This window comes from Diabrotica virgifera, chromosome 8, assembly GCF_917563875.1.
Source record: "Diabrotica virgifera virgifera chromosome 8, PGI_DIABVI_V3a".
NCBI lineage: Eukaryota > Metazoa > Arthropoda > Insecta > Coleoptera > Chrysomelidae > Diabrotica > Diabrotica virgifera.
The window spans coordinates 207,508,368-207,522,726 of record NC_065450.1 but is presented as its reverse complement, the minus strand read 5'-3'; the positions used below and the strand labels follow the sequence as shown (position 1 = coordinate 207,522,726).

At 33.6% G+C, this 14,359-nt stretch overlaps 2 protein-coding genes across 3 annotated transcripts in view; one reads left to right on the top strand and one right to left on the bottom strand.

Moving 5' to 3' along the window:
* Positions 1 to 7,834, top strand: part of LOC114331039 (RWD domain-containing protein 2A) — a 515,824-nt gene extending 507,990 nt beyond the window's left edge. The window contains exon 6 of one of the 2 annotated variants that reach the window (XM_050659333.1): positions 6,239 to 7,834. In XM_050659333.1, coding sequence (XP_050515290.1) covers positions 6,239 to 6,537 — 299 coding nt within the window. In that variant the 3' untranslated portion in view covers positions 6,538 to 7,834. The remainder of the gene's footprint in view (positions 1 to 6,238) is intronic. The other variant, XM_050659331.1, reaches the window with a different exon arrangement.
* The window catches only part of LOC114331049 (uncharacterized), a 527,814-nt gene that overhangs the window by 497,731 nt on the left and 15,724 nt on the right, over positions 1 to 14,359 (bottom strand). The gene's annotated exons all lie outside the window — the stretch shown is intronic.

Genomic DNA, 14,359 nt, shown 5'->3' with positions numbered 1-14,359 from the left:
CTGTGTCGTATCTTCTATCCATCCAGCATTGTTGTTAAGAGCAGCTGGTGTGGAAAGTTGATTTCCCCAAAACTCATGAATTTCTTCTTGGCTTGGGTAAGTCTTATCGACACGTTCTACAGTGGAATTGAGTTTTCGATAGAACGCCTTCTCAGAACTCTCAAAAAGAGCATTGTCGCTTTTGCGGTTGTTACTAACTTTGTACCTCCTTAGTCGCCCTGAATAAACGGAGAGTTTTTGTTTTAATGTATCCAGACACTGATGGGCTGTGTTGTTTTCTGGATCATATCTTGAGTGTCTTGCGGTACTCAGCATTATTTCTTCAGCTCTCTTGATGACTTTTCTACTTGTTACACCTCGTACGTATTCTGTGACTATGCCAATATCCTTACGTAGTAGTTCAATCTTTCCGAGCAGTCTTTTTTCCCAAGGTGCAATTCTGTTACCAGTTCTTTCGTTATTAGTACCCCGTCGTGTTCTGATCTTAACGCCCATTATATTAGCAATTGCTGTTGCTGCACAGTAGATTAGCATGTGCAAATATTCTAATGTGTGGGCTTCTGCGACATAATTAGGTAGGACTTCAGTGTTCACAATTTGTAACAGCGCACCTAGTTTCTTACAAGAGTTTATTCGTGGTAGCGGTGGTCTGCTAAGTGGGTTTGTTCCATTAAACTCCTGTACCGCACGTGCCATTTCGCTTACTAGGTTATCACGTAACTCGTTGTTTTCCTGCTCTGTATTGTCAGGTTGAGTTTCTTGTATGGCAAGCTCAGGAATCTGCTTATGAACTTCAACATGGACTTGATCTTCAATTACAACATCGTTCTGAATCTCCCGTTCGACTTCGCTTCTGATGGTATTGCGTCTAGCCTCTGGGATAAGGTTGTTTCTTATAATTACCCGGTATTGGTCTGATACTCGTTGCTCCGTTACTTGAATATCTGGGTATGTCCTGCAAAATTCGGCATACAGCTGTTGTCGGTAGCCGATTGTTTCTTGACCGAGGTTTGTCACCTTGTAATAGAAGCGCAAAATGTTTTCATTAATAGACACAGTCCATTTCATGCGCTGCCTCGGTCGTCCCGCTTGAGTGAGCGCCGGCTGATGATCCAGCGCAGCACCTTCAGCGGGTGGAGCTCTTGTTGTTGTTTGGCTCGCTTGTGGTTGTGGTTGTGGTTGGGCTGTAGCTGATTGTATGACAGGGGCCCGCCTCCTCAACACCCTGCCACCGACGTCCCGCATGCTGTCACGTCCAGCGCCGGCTCCAGACGTGCCCTGGCGATCCCCAGGCAGCGATCCTAAACATAAATTATTAATCTCCATTCTCATGGGTGTGCATTTTATACCTACTGCCAGGTGTCAGTTTTTGTTCCACGGCAAGTGATCCTGCTACTCTCTGGGTATTGGCGCTACGAATACCCAGAAAGCATCCCCCATTCGCAGGGGGCCGCGCCTGATAGAAGAACTGACAAAAAACTCCCACAGGTAAATTATTATTATTATTATTATTATTATTATTATAAATCAAATAAGGGCAGAGGAGCGAGCTCCTATTATGCCCAAAAACAAAGAGAAATATCATTTTACAACTAATACAAATTAAGAATAAAGTTAAAAATTAACAAACATCAAATAAAAATATTGAAACAATAAAACAATGTCGCCCTAAAACAATTCAATCCTGTAAAGCTCCCATAATGTTCAAAACAAAGAAAAATATCGTTATAAAACTAATAAAAATTTTAAAGATTACAATTTCAAACAAAATTTTGAAACAATAAATAATGCCGTCCTAAAATTATTTAGTCTTGCAAAGAAAATAAAGAATTATCAAGTCTATTTTTAAAAATGTTAACACTAGATAAATTAGAAGCAACTAAATGTCCGGAGAAGGTAGACCTTTGAAAGATCTGGTACTTTGAATAATATGAACCTTTAAGTCGTTGTCTAATTCGGCGCTAAAATTGACCAGCTTCTTAAATATGCCTCTATTTTCTGAATTTTCTTTTTCGTCGTGACCTCTTAAAGCTAACTCGAAAGCTCCACAACACCTTATAACATTTGTAGTTTTTTTTTTTCTAGCGAAAAACCACCAAAAAAAATTTTAAAATACTAATCTTTATTGTCAATTAATAAATTAAACTTAATAAATAATCAAAATATTATCAAAATACCCACGATCATGATGCACTAAAAGTTTAAAATACAAAAACTTTTTAACAGAAAATATACATAATAAAAGCGACAAACCAGCACGTAAAGAAACTTAAAATAGATAGACCTGGCTTCATACCCTCGTGCCTGGCACAGAGATTCTAATGTTAAGGTATACTAATAGTCCAATATAGCACTTTCTCTGTCACTTACATATAATGCTCGTAAAATCTTTCTCTCTTTACTCGTGCCAGTACTGACTTCGGCGCGAAGGAGATTCTCCTGTCGAATATTCTCCGCTGTCGGCAGGGATTGTATTGCGCCCATAGTTGCCATATTTTATATAATTTATGAAGATCAAAAGAAATACACACAAAAAAATTAAAAAGTTTTATATGTTTATGGATAGTTAGCAAGGTAGTGCCATGGCTCTATGGCACTACCTCACGGGCCGCCACTGACTCGGATGTATCTATATTAAATTTATATATTAATTGAGGTTATATTATGAGATTATTATTTTTAAATTAGACGAAATGCTGACATACGGTGGAAACACATTATACGCTCTGAGTTTCGCTGGTGTCGCTCCTAGCGGATTACTAATGTAACTTTCACCGGTAATTTTTAAATTTTTTATTTAATTGTTATCGCTTAATATTTACAACGCTAAAAAGTAATTAAATTGTAATCGATTTTTTAAAGATTTTGCTAATCATTTTAACGTTCTGTTAATGAAATATTAATTTCTTACTTCAGATACTTTCACAATTATCGTGTAGATGGCGCTTAGAATAATTTATAATTACATATTACGACATATTAAAAAAAACTTAAATTCGGTATTTAAAAGGTAAGTATATTTAAGGTAAAAATATACACCACAGCTTTGACCAACTAATATTATTTCCTATTAATGTTTTTAATTTCAATGTTTTAAATTAATCACTTTGACATTTATGTCAAATTTCCAGTAAAAACTTACAGACTGGTCACTACTGGCGATCGCGAATTTTTAATTATCCCCTCTATCTACGAGCTCATAGCGTATAGCCTAATAAAATCAAAATTTAGGTGAATACAAAAGATATTTTCAAAAAAGGATCGAAATCATATGAGGAAATCATTGTTTAAATAATTAAAAAGGGGTCATTTTTGCACAATTTTTACTTTTTTAACTGCTGAGGTAATTTACATTTTAATGAAGGTCTTTAGGATTTTTTTCTACAAAGCTGAAGGATATATATTTTACCTAAGACTTACTAAGTTAAATTTGACCCCCTATTTATTTAAATAATTATATATAAAATATAAAAACCAAATTTGCAAAAAAATATTATTTGCGTTTTAAATAATTTTAAATAAAATAATTTATAGTGCTCATTTTTTTTTTTTTGAAAAAACTGCCAAAGCCATTTTTCAAAAAAAAAATGAGCATTATAAATTATTTTATTTAATAGTAGAAGTTGATCTATGTTACCAGTATTAGACAAAAAAACATTGGTTAAAAAATATTTAATAATTTATGAATAATTTTATTTGTCTATTAATTGTTACTATATTTTCAATTGCAAAAACGCGGTTGTTACCAAAAAAATGTAAATCTGTGTAAAACCTCATTACTTTTATTTGTATGTATGTTTTCGATAAATGTATTGATAAATTTAAATTTCAATTTCACTCTTCTCTAAAATGGCATTTGAAAATTGCTCTAATTTGTTTATAATTTGTTTTTTTAATAACGTCGCGGAGATTAAACATTTTGAAATGCTGTTCCGATAATCGGGTTTCTGGGAATTTTTTACTAATTAACAAATTTTTTTGTCGTTTTTCCTTCTTGTTTTTTTTTTTTTTTTTCTTAGTAGTAAAATATATTATTTTGCTTATAGAGGGGGTTCACTAAGAATGTTCAATCTCTGAGTTGTAGATTCTAGACATCAAAATATTAAGATATAGCCAGAATCGCTTAAATAAAATATGGCTCCTTATTGAGTTACAAGGTGTTTTATTTAATAATTAAGAAAATATATTTTTGCTCAGTATTTTAAAACTATTCGATGTATCCTATTCATACTTGGTAGAGTGTAAGTACTATACATCCTATGAAATTATATTAAATACAAGTTTCCGGCTATTACCGGAGGCGTACGACAGGGGACAGGAAATGGTTGACTCAACCATTATTTAATTTAATTTAATATTTCCCGAGATATTCTATTTGTTTTTAAGCCAAAAAATTGTTTATAATTTTAAAATGTTCGTGAGGCCGCTTAAATAGTCCAATTTCAATTCTATAAAGTACATTAGATAGGTACAGTGTCTTTTTATCCAAAAATCATAGTTATTCTTATGTATCATAAATATTTGTTGTGGTTATTATTGGGACCGTGCAAGTTCGGCAAAGCGACCCCTATTTCTACGCTCTATACTAAAATTCGCACTTTTAATTATATTGGCCAATTATATTAGTCCTGGTTACTGGATGATTGTCAAGGCCATAGTCCAAAAAAATAATAAGAAGAAAAAATAAGATTCAGGTTATGTTATGAAAACGTCAAGAATTGTATGTAGTAAATAAAATTAGTTATTAAAATGCAGTACTGCAAGCAAAATAAAATTAATTAAATTTACCTTTATATAATAATTGCATATCATATCAATATTGTGGAGCAATATATAATTTTTCTGCTTCATTGACAGAAGGTATGAAATATACGTCAATTTGACAATTTCAATTGACAATATGAATTATTTAAGATAGTTGCAATATTTCTCCGCGACTCGCGCATTGTCGTTTCTCGTTTCCCCTTCCAAGTACTTGCACACCGCGAATAGTGACCGTAAATTTTTAATTAACAATTCAATTGTTGCTAAACTGTTCATTCAGTTTCCATCGGCTTCTGGAATTATAATCTATAGGAAAAGAGCTTTTAGGTTACCAAGTTATTTAGTTATTGATAAACAATTACTTATCTAAAATTTTAATTGAAAATCAAAGATTTTGTTGGAAAAATCCGCATTTTCTGGGGAAAATTTTTGTCAAAGTAAATCGGGAAAAACACTTCTCTATGCAGAATTTAATTACGGTGAATTTTTATTTGGGTGTTTTTGGTGTAAAGTTAATATCTTTGGAGTTATAGAGCAAAAATTGAAGAAAACACGATTTTCGGGCGCCATTTTGTTTATAAAAAAAGTAGCACACGATCTGCGGACTTTGCGTACCTATATTATTAATCTATACAATCATAAGATTCGATTCCAGCAATAAAATTGCTGGTAAATAACTTTTCCTTGTATTTTGCTAATTAGCCCAGAGTATAAGTGTTTTCAAGAAAGTCATCCCTTTTTTTGCTAAAGTGTTAATAAAAAATCATGACGCCGTAAAAATGTCGATACCCAAGAGATGGTATTCCTTTTCTATTGACTTTTCCCCAGATATTTCAGTTGAAAATAGCTGGCAGTAATTTTTTAATTTTTAAATGTTTTGTTTCCTGGGGTATAGTATTTGTTCCGTCTCCGTTAAGTTAGTTAATTTTAGTTTTTTCGATTTTATTTTACGACGTAAATTCATATCAGACCATTCTTAAAGTTTGGGTAAATTATTTTCCAGAAATCACTTAAAAGATTAAAATACATTTATTCTTACGTATATTTCTGGGTAACATTTGTCATTTGTATCATAATCCTCTTTAGAAAGTAGGTATTTGGAAAGTTAGGCCAGTCAAGTGGTTATTGTCCCCTTCTGAGAAGGACAGTGGTGAACGGTTTTCAACGGTTTGTAATTACCTTTTTTTTTTTCAAAGAGAAATTTTGTAGGACAGATATAGACATTTTTGTTTTCCCCACCACCAGGGATTTATTCTGGTCGAGAGTCGTTTTGTAATTTTAATAGTATTCAGTAGCGAGCGAAAATTAGATCTGTAAACACGTATAGTAATCAATAAAGAGTTCTATCGAAAAGTGTCGTCGTATATTATTTTAATTTGCTAAAGTAATATTGTATAGCAACGTTTACTCACGGTAAACTAATCGTGGGTTAAACAGTATTTGAAAACTTTGAAATTTACATGTTGTTTTTTAGGAAAACCAGGGATCATTTGCATCGAAGGAGCTGCCGCGGACGTCCAAGAATGCTGGCAGGCCATCAAATCCATGAGCTGGAAAAAAATCTTCTGTAAAGTCATCGAGGACGATAAAGAAGAAGAAGGTCGCAAGTTTTTGAAGTTCGACAAATTCGAAGAAGTGGTTTTTCAGAACAACGGAATTAAGTATAATCACATGGATATGGGTGAACTGCATCATTACCTAGAAGACCATAGCGTTGGTTATATATTTAAAGATCTATTCGGGGTGGAAGCGAGATCGAGTACTAGTTCTTAACTTATTAGTAAATGTTAAAAGTTTTCATTCATTTTACGGTAGTTGAAAAAGAGTACATGGAATCAAAAGATCAAAAGAAAAATTATGTTTCTATGCGTAACACTCTAGGACTAGAAGTACTTAATAGTGGAAAGACATTGGTTCTTAGAGTGAAATAATGAAATGTGTTGTGAAGGATACGCTTCTATAAGCACGTTACGTATTGTGAAATCATGCCTTGTTCTAGTGATTCTTGTAGATAAGTCGCAAGTCTTCTCTCGTCTCTTCTAATTTTCTTGTTAGCCTTTTGTTATCCATGTTTGGACATAGGCCTCTCCCAAATCTGTCCATCGATCTCTATCCTGAACAACACACTTCAAATTTGTTATTATCATTATCATTAGATTTAGCCATACGGCTCACACTCCCTCTAAGGGGAAAATTGACTCATCCCAGGTACCTACGGTATCAAAAGGATTGAGCTCAGGTGGGACTCTTTCCGTGTTATCGAGCCCTAGGTGACTTGGGTATGCAGGTTTATCTCCCAAAAATTTGTAATCATACACATCTGGCCATTGCGAGTAGTTATTATCAGATTTAGCCACACGGCTCACACTCCCTCTAAGGGGAAAATTGACTTATCAGAGATACCTACGGTATCAAAAGGATTGAGCTCTGGTGGGACTCTTTCCGTGTTATCGAGCCCTAGGTGACTTGGTATGCTGGAGTATCTCCCAGAAATTTTCGTACACATCTGGCCGTCGTGAGTAGTACAGCTTTCTGCATGGTCTTATAAAGGTATTCATTCAGACCCAGCTTTTTTATGCTTTCGAGAAGGGTCTTTGCAATGACTCCAGTAGTAGACATAATAATCGGTATCATCTGGGTACTTTGCATTCTCCATTGCCTTCGTATTTGAATTTCCAGATCTCTGTGCTTGGCGATCTTTTCAGTAAATTTACTACGTAGATTATTGTTGTTAGGTATCGCCACATCAATTGGTGTTGTTTGTCTTGTTAATTTATTAACTATTACGAGATCTGGTCTATTATGTGCCACTCTTTGGTCTGTGAGCACAGTACGGTCCCAGTATAGCTTGTAGTTGCCATCCTCAAGCATACTGTCAGGAACGTATTGATAATACGGGAGATGGTCCGTTTGGAGAAGTCCCAGCTTGATAGCTATCTTTTGATGAATGATTTTTCCCACTGCGTCATGCAGTTCCTTGTATTCAGTTGCCAAATGCCTGGCAGCCCCCTGTAAGATGTTGGATTGTTTTTTGGGCTTGACATCCATATAGGCATCTGTCTTTTTGAACCTGAGGGTCTTTGATGATATATATATATATATATATATATATATATATATATATATATATATATATATATATATATATATATATATATATATATATATATATATATATATATATATATATATATATATATATATACAAGCTGTACGCTCCCGAGGAAGCTGAAGCTGTTTTCACTTGAAGATCCTTTTTGTGGGGGATCATCCCATTCTGACTTTGGTTTTACAATTGCTGGTGTGACTTCGCTGTTTCCACTACCTTTCTCCATTCTTCTCTCTCTCTGATTTTGCTTCCTATATTTCTAATTTCCATACTTCTTAAGTCTTCTTCCACTTGTTGTCTCCATATGAGTTTAGGCCTGCCTCTGGTTCTTGTACCTGGTGGTATCCATTCGGTTATAACTCTTAACGGATTGTTCTTCTCTCTTCTCATTATGTGTCCATACCATCTAATTCTCTGTGCTTTTGTTGCTCTTACTATGTTCTCTTGACCCATCCATTCTTGTATTTCGTGGTTCATCCATTGCCTTGCATCCTCTTCGTTTTCCCTCTTTGGTCCCAGAATTTTTCTCATAATTTTTCTCTCAAAAACTTTCAGCTGCTCTTCTTCTCTTGCTGTTAATGTGAATGTCTCCAAAGCATATAGCACTATTGGTCTTATGGTCGTTTTGTAGATTTTCATTTTTGTATTTCGGCTTATCTTCTTATCTTTGAAAATTTTTTTATTTCTGTAGAATGCTTTGTTTCCTGCTTGAATTCTTCTTTTCATATCTACACTTTCATTTCTTCTGTTGACTAATACTCCCAAATATTTGAATGTTTCAACCTCTTCGAAGCTGTGTGCGTCTATTGTCATTTCTGTCAGTTGCGTCTTCTTTTTTTTACTTACATTCATGTATTTTGTTTTATTTTCATTTATTTCCAGTCCTCTTAGTTTGGATTCGTTTTCTATTTCTTGAAAGGTTTTCTTTAATGCCTTTTTATCTGTTGCTACTATGGTTATATCGTCCGCATATCCAATTATTTGTACTGTATTTTTATTTATAGTTCCTGCGTTTGACAACTTTTTTATTATCTTATCTAATGATAGAATAAATAGTACAGTTGAGAGCGCATCTCCTTGTCTTACTCCATTTTTAATTTTTATTATTTCTGTTCTCTCTCTTCCGGTGTCTATTGTTGCTTGGGAATCTCGCATTGTCATTTCTATCATTCTTATAATTTTATTTGGTATTTTGCTCTCTTGTAAGTCTTGGATCATTTTTCTTCTACTTAGTTTGTCAAAAGCCTGTTTAAAGTCTAGAAAAAGTATATGTGCTTCTCCGTCGTACTCGTATGTTTTCTCTATCGCTTGTTTTAGTGTATGGATAGCATCTATCGTGGATCTTCCTTTTCTGAAACCGTACTGGTAGTCTCCTATGCTTTGTTCTGTGTATATTGTTAGTCTGTCTCTAATTATACCAGTCAGTACTTTATATGTTACATTCAGTAAATTAATTGCTCGGTAGTTTTTACATATCCTGTGGTCTCCTTGTTTTGGGATTGTCACAATAATTCCTTTCTTCCATTCTTCGGGCATTGTTTCCTTATTCCATATATTCTGTATTAGTTCATAAATCTTTCTGTATAGTGCTTCACCCCCGTATTTTATAAGTTCTGCACATATTCCGTCGTCTCCCGCTGTTTTCCCGTTTTTCAGTTTGCATATTGTATCTTTTACTTCTGTATAGGTCAATTCTTCTTCTTCACCTTGTTCCGGGTTCATTATTGTTTCTCTTTCTTCTTCTACATCCGTTTCTTGATACATTTCTTCGAAATACTTCTGCCATGTTTCTGCTTCTATGGCTACATTAGCTGTCCGTTTTCTACTACCTAGCTTTAAGTATTGGTACAGTGGTTTTGAATTGTGTCTCTTATTTTCTGTTTCGATCTCGTTCATAATTTCGTCTACTTTTTTATTTTTCTTTGATTTAAACAATTTCTTTGTCTTTTTCCTTTGATCTTGGTATTTTTCTTGTTCCTCTTCTTTACCTGTGCTTAGCCATTTCAATCTTGTTTTATTCTTTTCGTCCACTGCTAGTTTGCACTCTTCGTCAAACCAATTGTTTCTTCTTTCTTTTTGCATTTTTCCAACTACTTTCTCTGCTGCAGTGTTTATTCCTTGTTTGATTTTTTTCCACTGCTCCTCCATTTCTTGTTCCTCCTTGAACTGCATCTCTACATTTACTTCTTTTACAAATCTTCTTTTTACTCCTTTATCTTTCAATTTATCTACGTCCCATCTTCCGTGTGTTTTTCGTCTTTCATTCTTTGTTGTTTTTATTTTACATTTTGCAATCACTAGCATATGGTCCGAATCAATGTTTGCCCCTCTGTGAGATCTCACGTCATTTATCGACTGTTTGTGTGACTTTTTAATAAGTACATGGTCTATTTGATTCCCCTCCAGACTGCCTGGTCTCATCCATGTTATCTAGTGTATGTTTTTGTGTTTATATCTCGTGCTACTTATGTCCATGTTTAATGCCGCTGCTAAATTACATAATCTTTCTCCATTATTGTTTGTTGTGCTATGTAATGAGTTTTCCCCTGCAACCTCCCTAAAGCATTTTTCTTTACCTATTTGTGCGTTGAAATCGCCTATAATAATTAATATATCTTCTCCCGGGATTTTTTCGGCATTTTCTTCTAGTGCTTCATAGAACTGTTGTTTTATTAAGTCATCACTGTTTTCTGTGGGTGCATAGACATTTATTATGGACAACTTATTCGGTTTGCTGTTTACTCTTATGTATGATAATCTTTGACTTATGGGTTTAAATTCCATAACTTTATGCCTCATTTCCCCTACTACAATAAAAGCAGTTCCTCCATATCCTTGTTTTTCTTCTCCAGCATACCATACTGTATAATTTTCTTTTTCGATTTTTCCATGTCCCCCCCCACCTGGTTTCTTGAATTCCTGCAATATCTATATTGTATTGTTTCAACTGTGTCGCTAGCTCTTCCATTTTTCCTTCTTCTAGCAGTGTCCTGATGTTCCATGTTCCAATTTTTTTTGTCATTTTTTTAATTCTCTTCCTTTTTTTTGTATTTTTCTTATTATTTTGAATATACCGTGACTCATTTACCTCTTCGTTTGCATTGTCTGTTTCCTTTTCATCCATCCATTCTCTTTTGTCTAGTTTTTTGGGACATTTTCAATTTCTATAAGTTTATTTTCTCTTGCATTCCATTTTAGCACTTTGTCATTTATTTCTAATTTCTGGTATCTGATTTTTACTTTTGCTCCTTTGCTTCTCTGTTGTTTTGCTATGTCTCTGATTTCTTTTTGTATCTTTGCTTCCTTGAATGTCAGCGCTGCATCTATGTATATTTCTCTACAGTCTCTTGTGTATTTGAGTTTACCTTTTTCTTGCAGTATTTTCTGTTTGTCTTCCCAGCTCTTCGTTTCTATTATACATTTCTTGTATCCTATCTTAAACGCACTTTTAACTTCTATTTTCAGTTGCAGCTCTGTTTCCATCATTTTTTGTATGTTTTCTCTTAGTCTAACTTCATCTTCCAGATCTACCTGAATTCCTGTTATGATTAATTTATTGCGTATTTTTTCTTTATCGATCTTCTCTAATCTATTCTCCATGAGTGTTAACGCTTTTTTGAGTTCTTCGTTTTCTTTCTCCCATTTTTGTTCTTTTTTTTTTCTACTTCTCTTTTTAAATTTTCTGTTTCTGCTTTGTTTTGCTTAAGCTTCTGCTTAATATCTTCCAGTTCGTTTTTCATATCCTTGATTTCATCTTTAATCTCTGTTTTGCTTTCCAGGATATCTTCTTTAATTTCTTGCCTCATCTGGCTCAGCAATATCTTAATCTCCTCCATGTCCGTTAATATTGTACTTACTTTTTTTATGCGCGTGTCTGGAGCTTTTTTGCTTTTATGTTGCTCTTCTTTGTCTTCTTCAATCGAGCTGTCGTGCTCCGGTTTGTGTCTTTTTCCTTCTTTTTTATTTTCTTCGTTGTTCATCTATTTGTCTTGTTGTTTGTTTTCTAGACTGAAAATCTTTATCAATATAATGCGAGAAAAATATATTTTTAGTTCACTTAAAGCTTATAATATACACAAAAAATAGGAAAATGTAACCTGTGTCTAATAGTAATTATTATTATTATTATCTTCTTATTTTTAATTACGTTTTGGTAAGGTCTCAGATATTTTGCACACGCCGGCAACGTCGCAGAATATTTGGCCGTACTTCTGTTTGCTAATTTATTTATGGCTTTCAGTAATTAAATATTCATTAATGTTTAATTATACACGTTTTTGTTATATTCAATGTTTGTTGTATTTGTAACTTAAAAAAATATTGTTCTGTATAATATTATTGCAAATCTCCTCTCTTATGTGCATCAAATCAACAGAAAGATGACTTACAGTTGAAATGTTGAATTCACCACACACTTTGTGAAAATTTCACCAAAAACCAATGTTTACTTCCGTACTAAAACAACTTTTTTCACCAGAGAGCAAATCAACTTGTGTTCACACCAACTTTTAACACTCGAATCGCTTTTTGAACCTGAGGGTCTTTGATGATATATTTCAGGTAATTTCTGGTTGGTATAACCTGATCCTGAATGGCTAGTAATGAACCCTCCGTTTCAGGGAACATCTTTCCTTATGTCAACCAATAGTTCGACGCTGTATTGTCGACATAGTCTTGGCTGACCTCATTGGGATGTCGGCCGTGCAGAAGTTTACCCATCCAGGTGTGCATTTTTTCGTCTTTAGTGATGTGGTTTATGTACATTTCTGGTTCCCTCAGTTTGATCGGTGTTGTGTCATGTCATCTACTGCGCAAATAGCGCGATGTAGAGTACCTAGATGTCTCAGCTTGCATCTGAAAATAAGTTCTTCTTCTTAGCATCTAAATAATAAGTTGTTATTGTCCAGATTTAGCCATACGGCTCACACTCCCTCTAAGGGAAAATTTACTCATCCCAGATACCTACGGTATCAAAAGGATTGAGCTCTGGTGGGACTCTTTCCGTGTTATCGAGCCCTAGGTGACTTGAAATGCAGGTGTATCTCCCAAAAATTTTCGTACACTTCTGGCCGTCGCGAGTAGTACAGCTTTCTGCATTTTATTATTATATATTCTGTTATTGTTATTAATGACGTTATTATTACGTCATACGTAAAGTGAATGGAGCCTTTTAGTAAAATCGCTTGTAATATAAGTGTTTTTTGTAAATTTTTTTTATATTCGTTATTGCTTTGTTGTAAAGATTCATTATTTTTAAGATTTGGATATTTGTAAATGCAAATTGATGGTTTGCTGTAAAATACAACGCTATAGTAATCATAGCTTTCTTGAGTATACTTTTTAAGTTATTTTCTTGTTAACAAATTTTAAAGTCAATTATGGAGGTATTTCTGATTTCTGACATACTTTTTTTTGGTAAAGTCCACTTCTCACTTCTTAGTTTGTGTCATTTCGTCTATAAAGACTTTCTTCCTTTTTGTTTTATTTACGTTCTCCATTGCGCTTCTGTTTTCATTTTAAAGTTATTTTTACTATTTTTTGTCAGTCTCACACAAGTTTGCACCTTTTTTCGTTTTTTGTTTTATTCGAGTGTCTCTTTATAAGTTTTTATTTCTTTGTTTTCTTCTTCCTCGTTTATTCCTGATCTCTCTTTATTAATATGTAGACAATTTTGACTCTACGAGTATTTATTGAGTCTATTGTTTCTCGATTTCGTCCACCTTCTTCACTTCCTGTCTTCGTTTTACATTTTAATGTATGTGTAGCCATATCCTCCCTTCTTCTTTAAGGATTTGGGAAATTCAAAATGCATCTTAGTTATAATAAATTTTGTTACATGACAAGCAGCCATTTTATAATATTATTTAAGGATTAAATGCTCTATAGAAATATATATATACAAGAATTAAATTATAAATAATAAAGTGCTATATTTTGGTTAATAAATACTTGAAAGAATTGGCGCTAGTTTTACTCTTGACGGAGACGGAAAGAAGAGGAAGTCTATGTTCAACAGCGGACGCTCAAAGCTGTACGATGGTATATATAATCCTTTATGATATATTTTATTTTTGTTTCAAGATCTTGGACGTTGTACGCACTTTTTTAAGATTTTACTATGTTTTGCTTTCGGTACCTGAAAATCAGCCTTGTTTTTGTATGATCAGAGTTCGTGGGGTTAAACTTATTAGGGTTTAACCTTAAAGGAATTATCAGGAGACTACAACCCCATATGACAACCCCACAAGACGAAATATGAGGCGTCTAATAGCTAAGGGGGTATAAGTGCAATTTTTCAAGTTGGAAGTAAGTACCTACAGTAATAGATAGTCAATACCCATTTTATTGTTGTGTACAAAGGATACAAGTGAATTTAAAATCAATAGTGATTATGTATGTAAAAGAATAAAGGTACAAGTACAGTCCAAGTATTTATTTGGAAGACAATGGGTATAAGTGCTGTTTCTTATTCTAAAATATCTTATA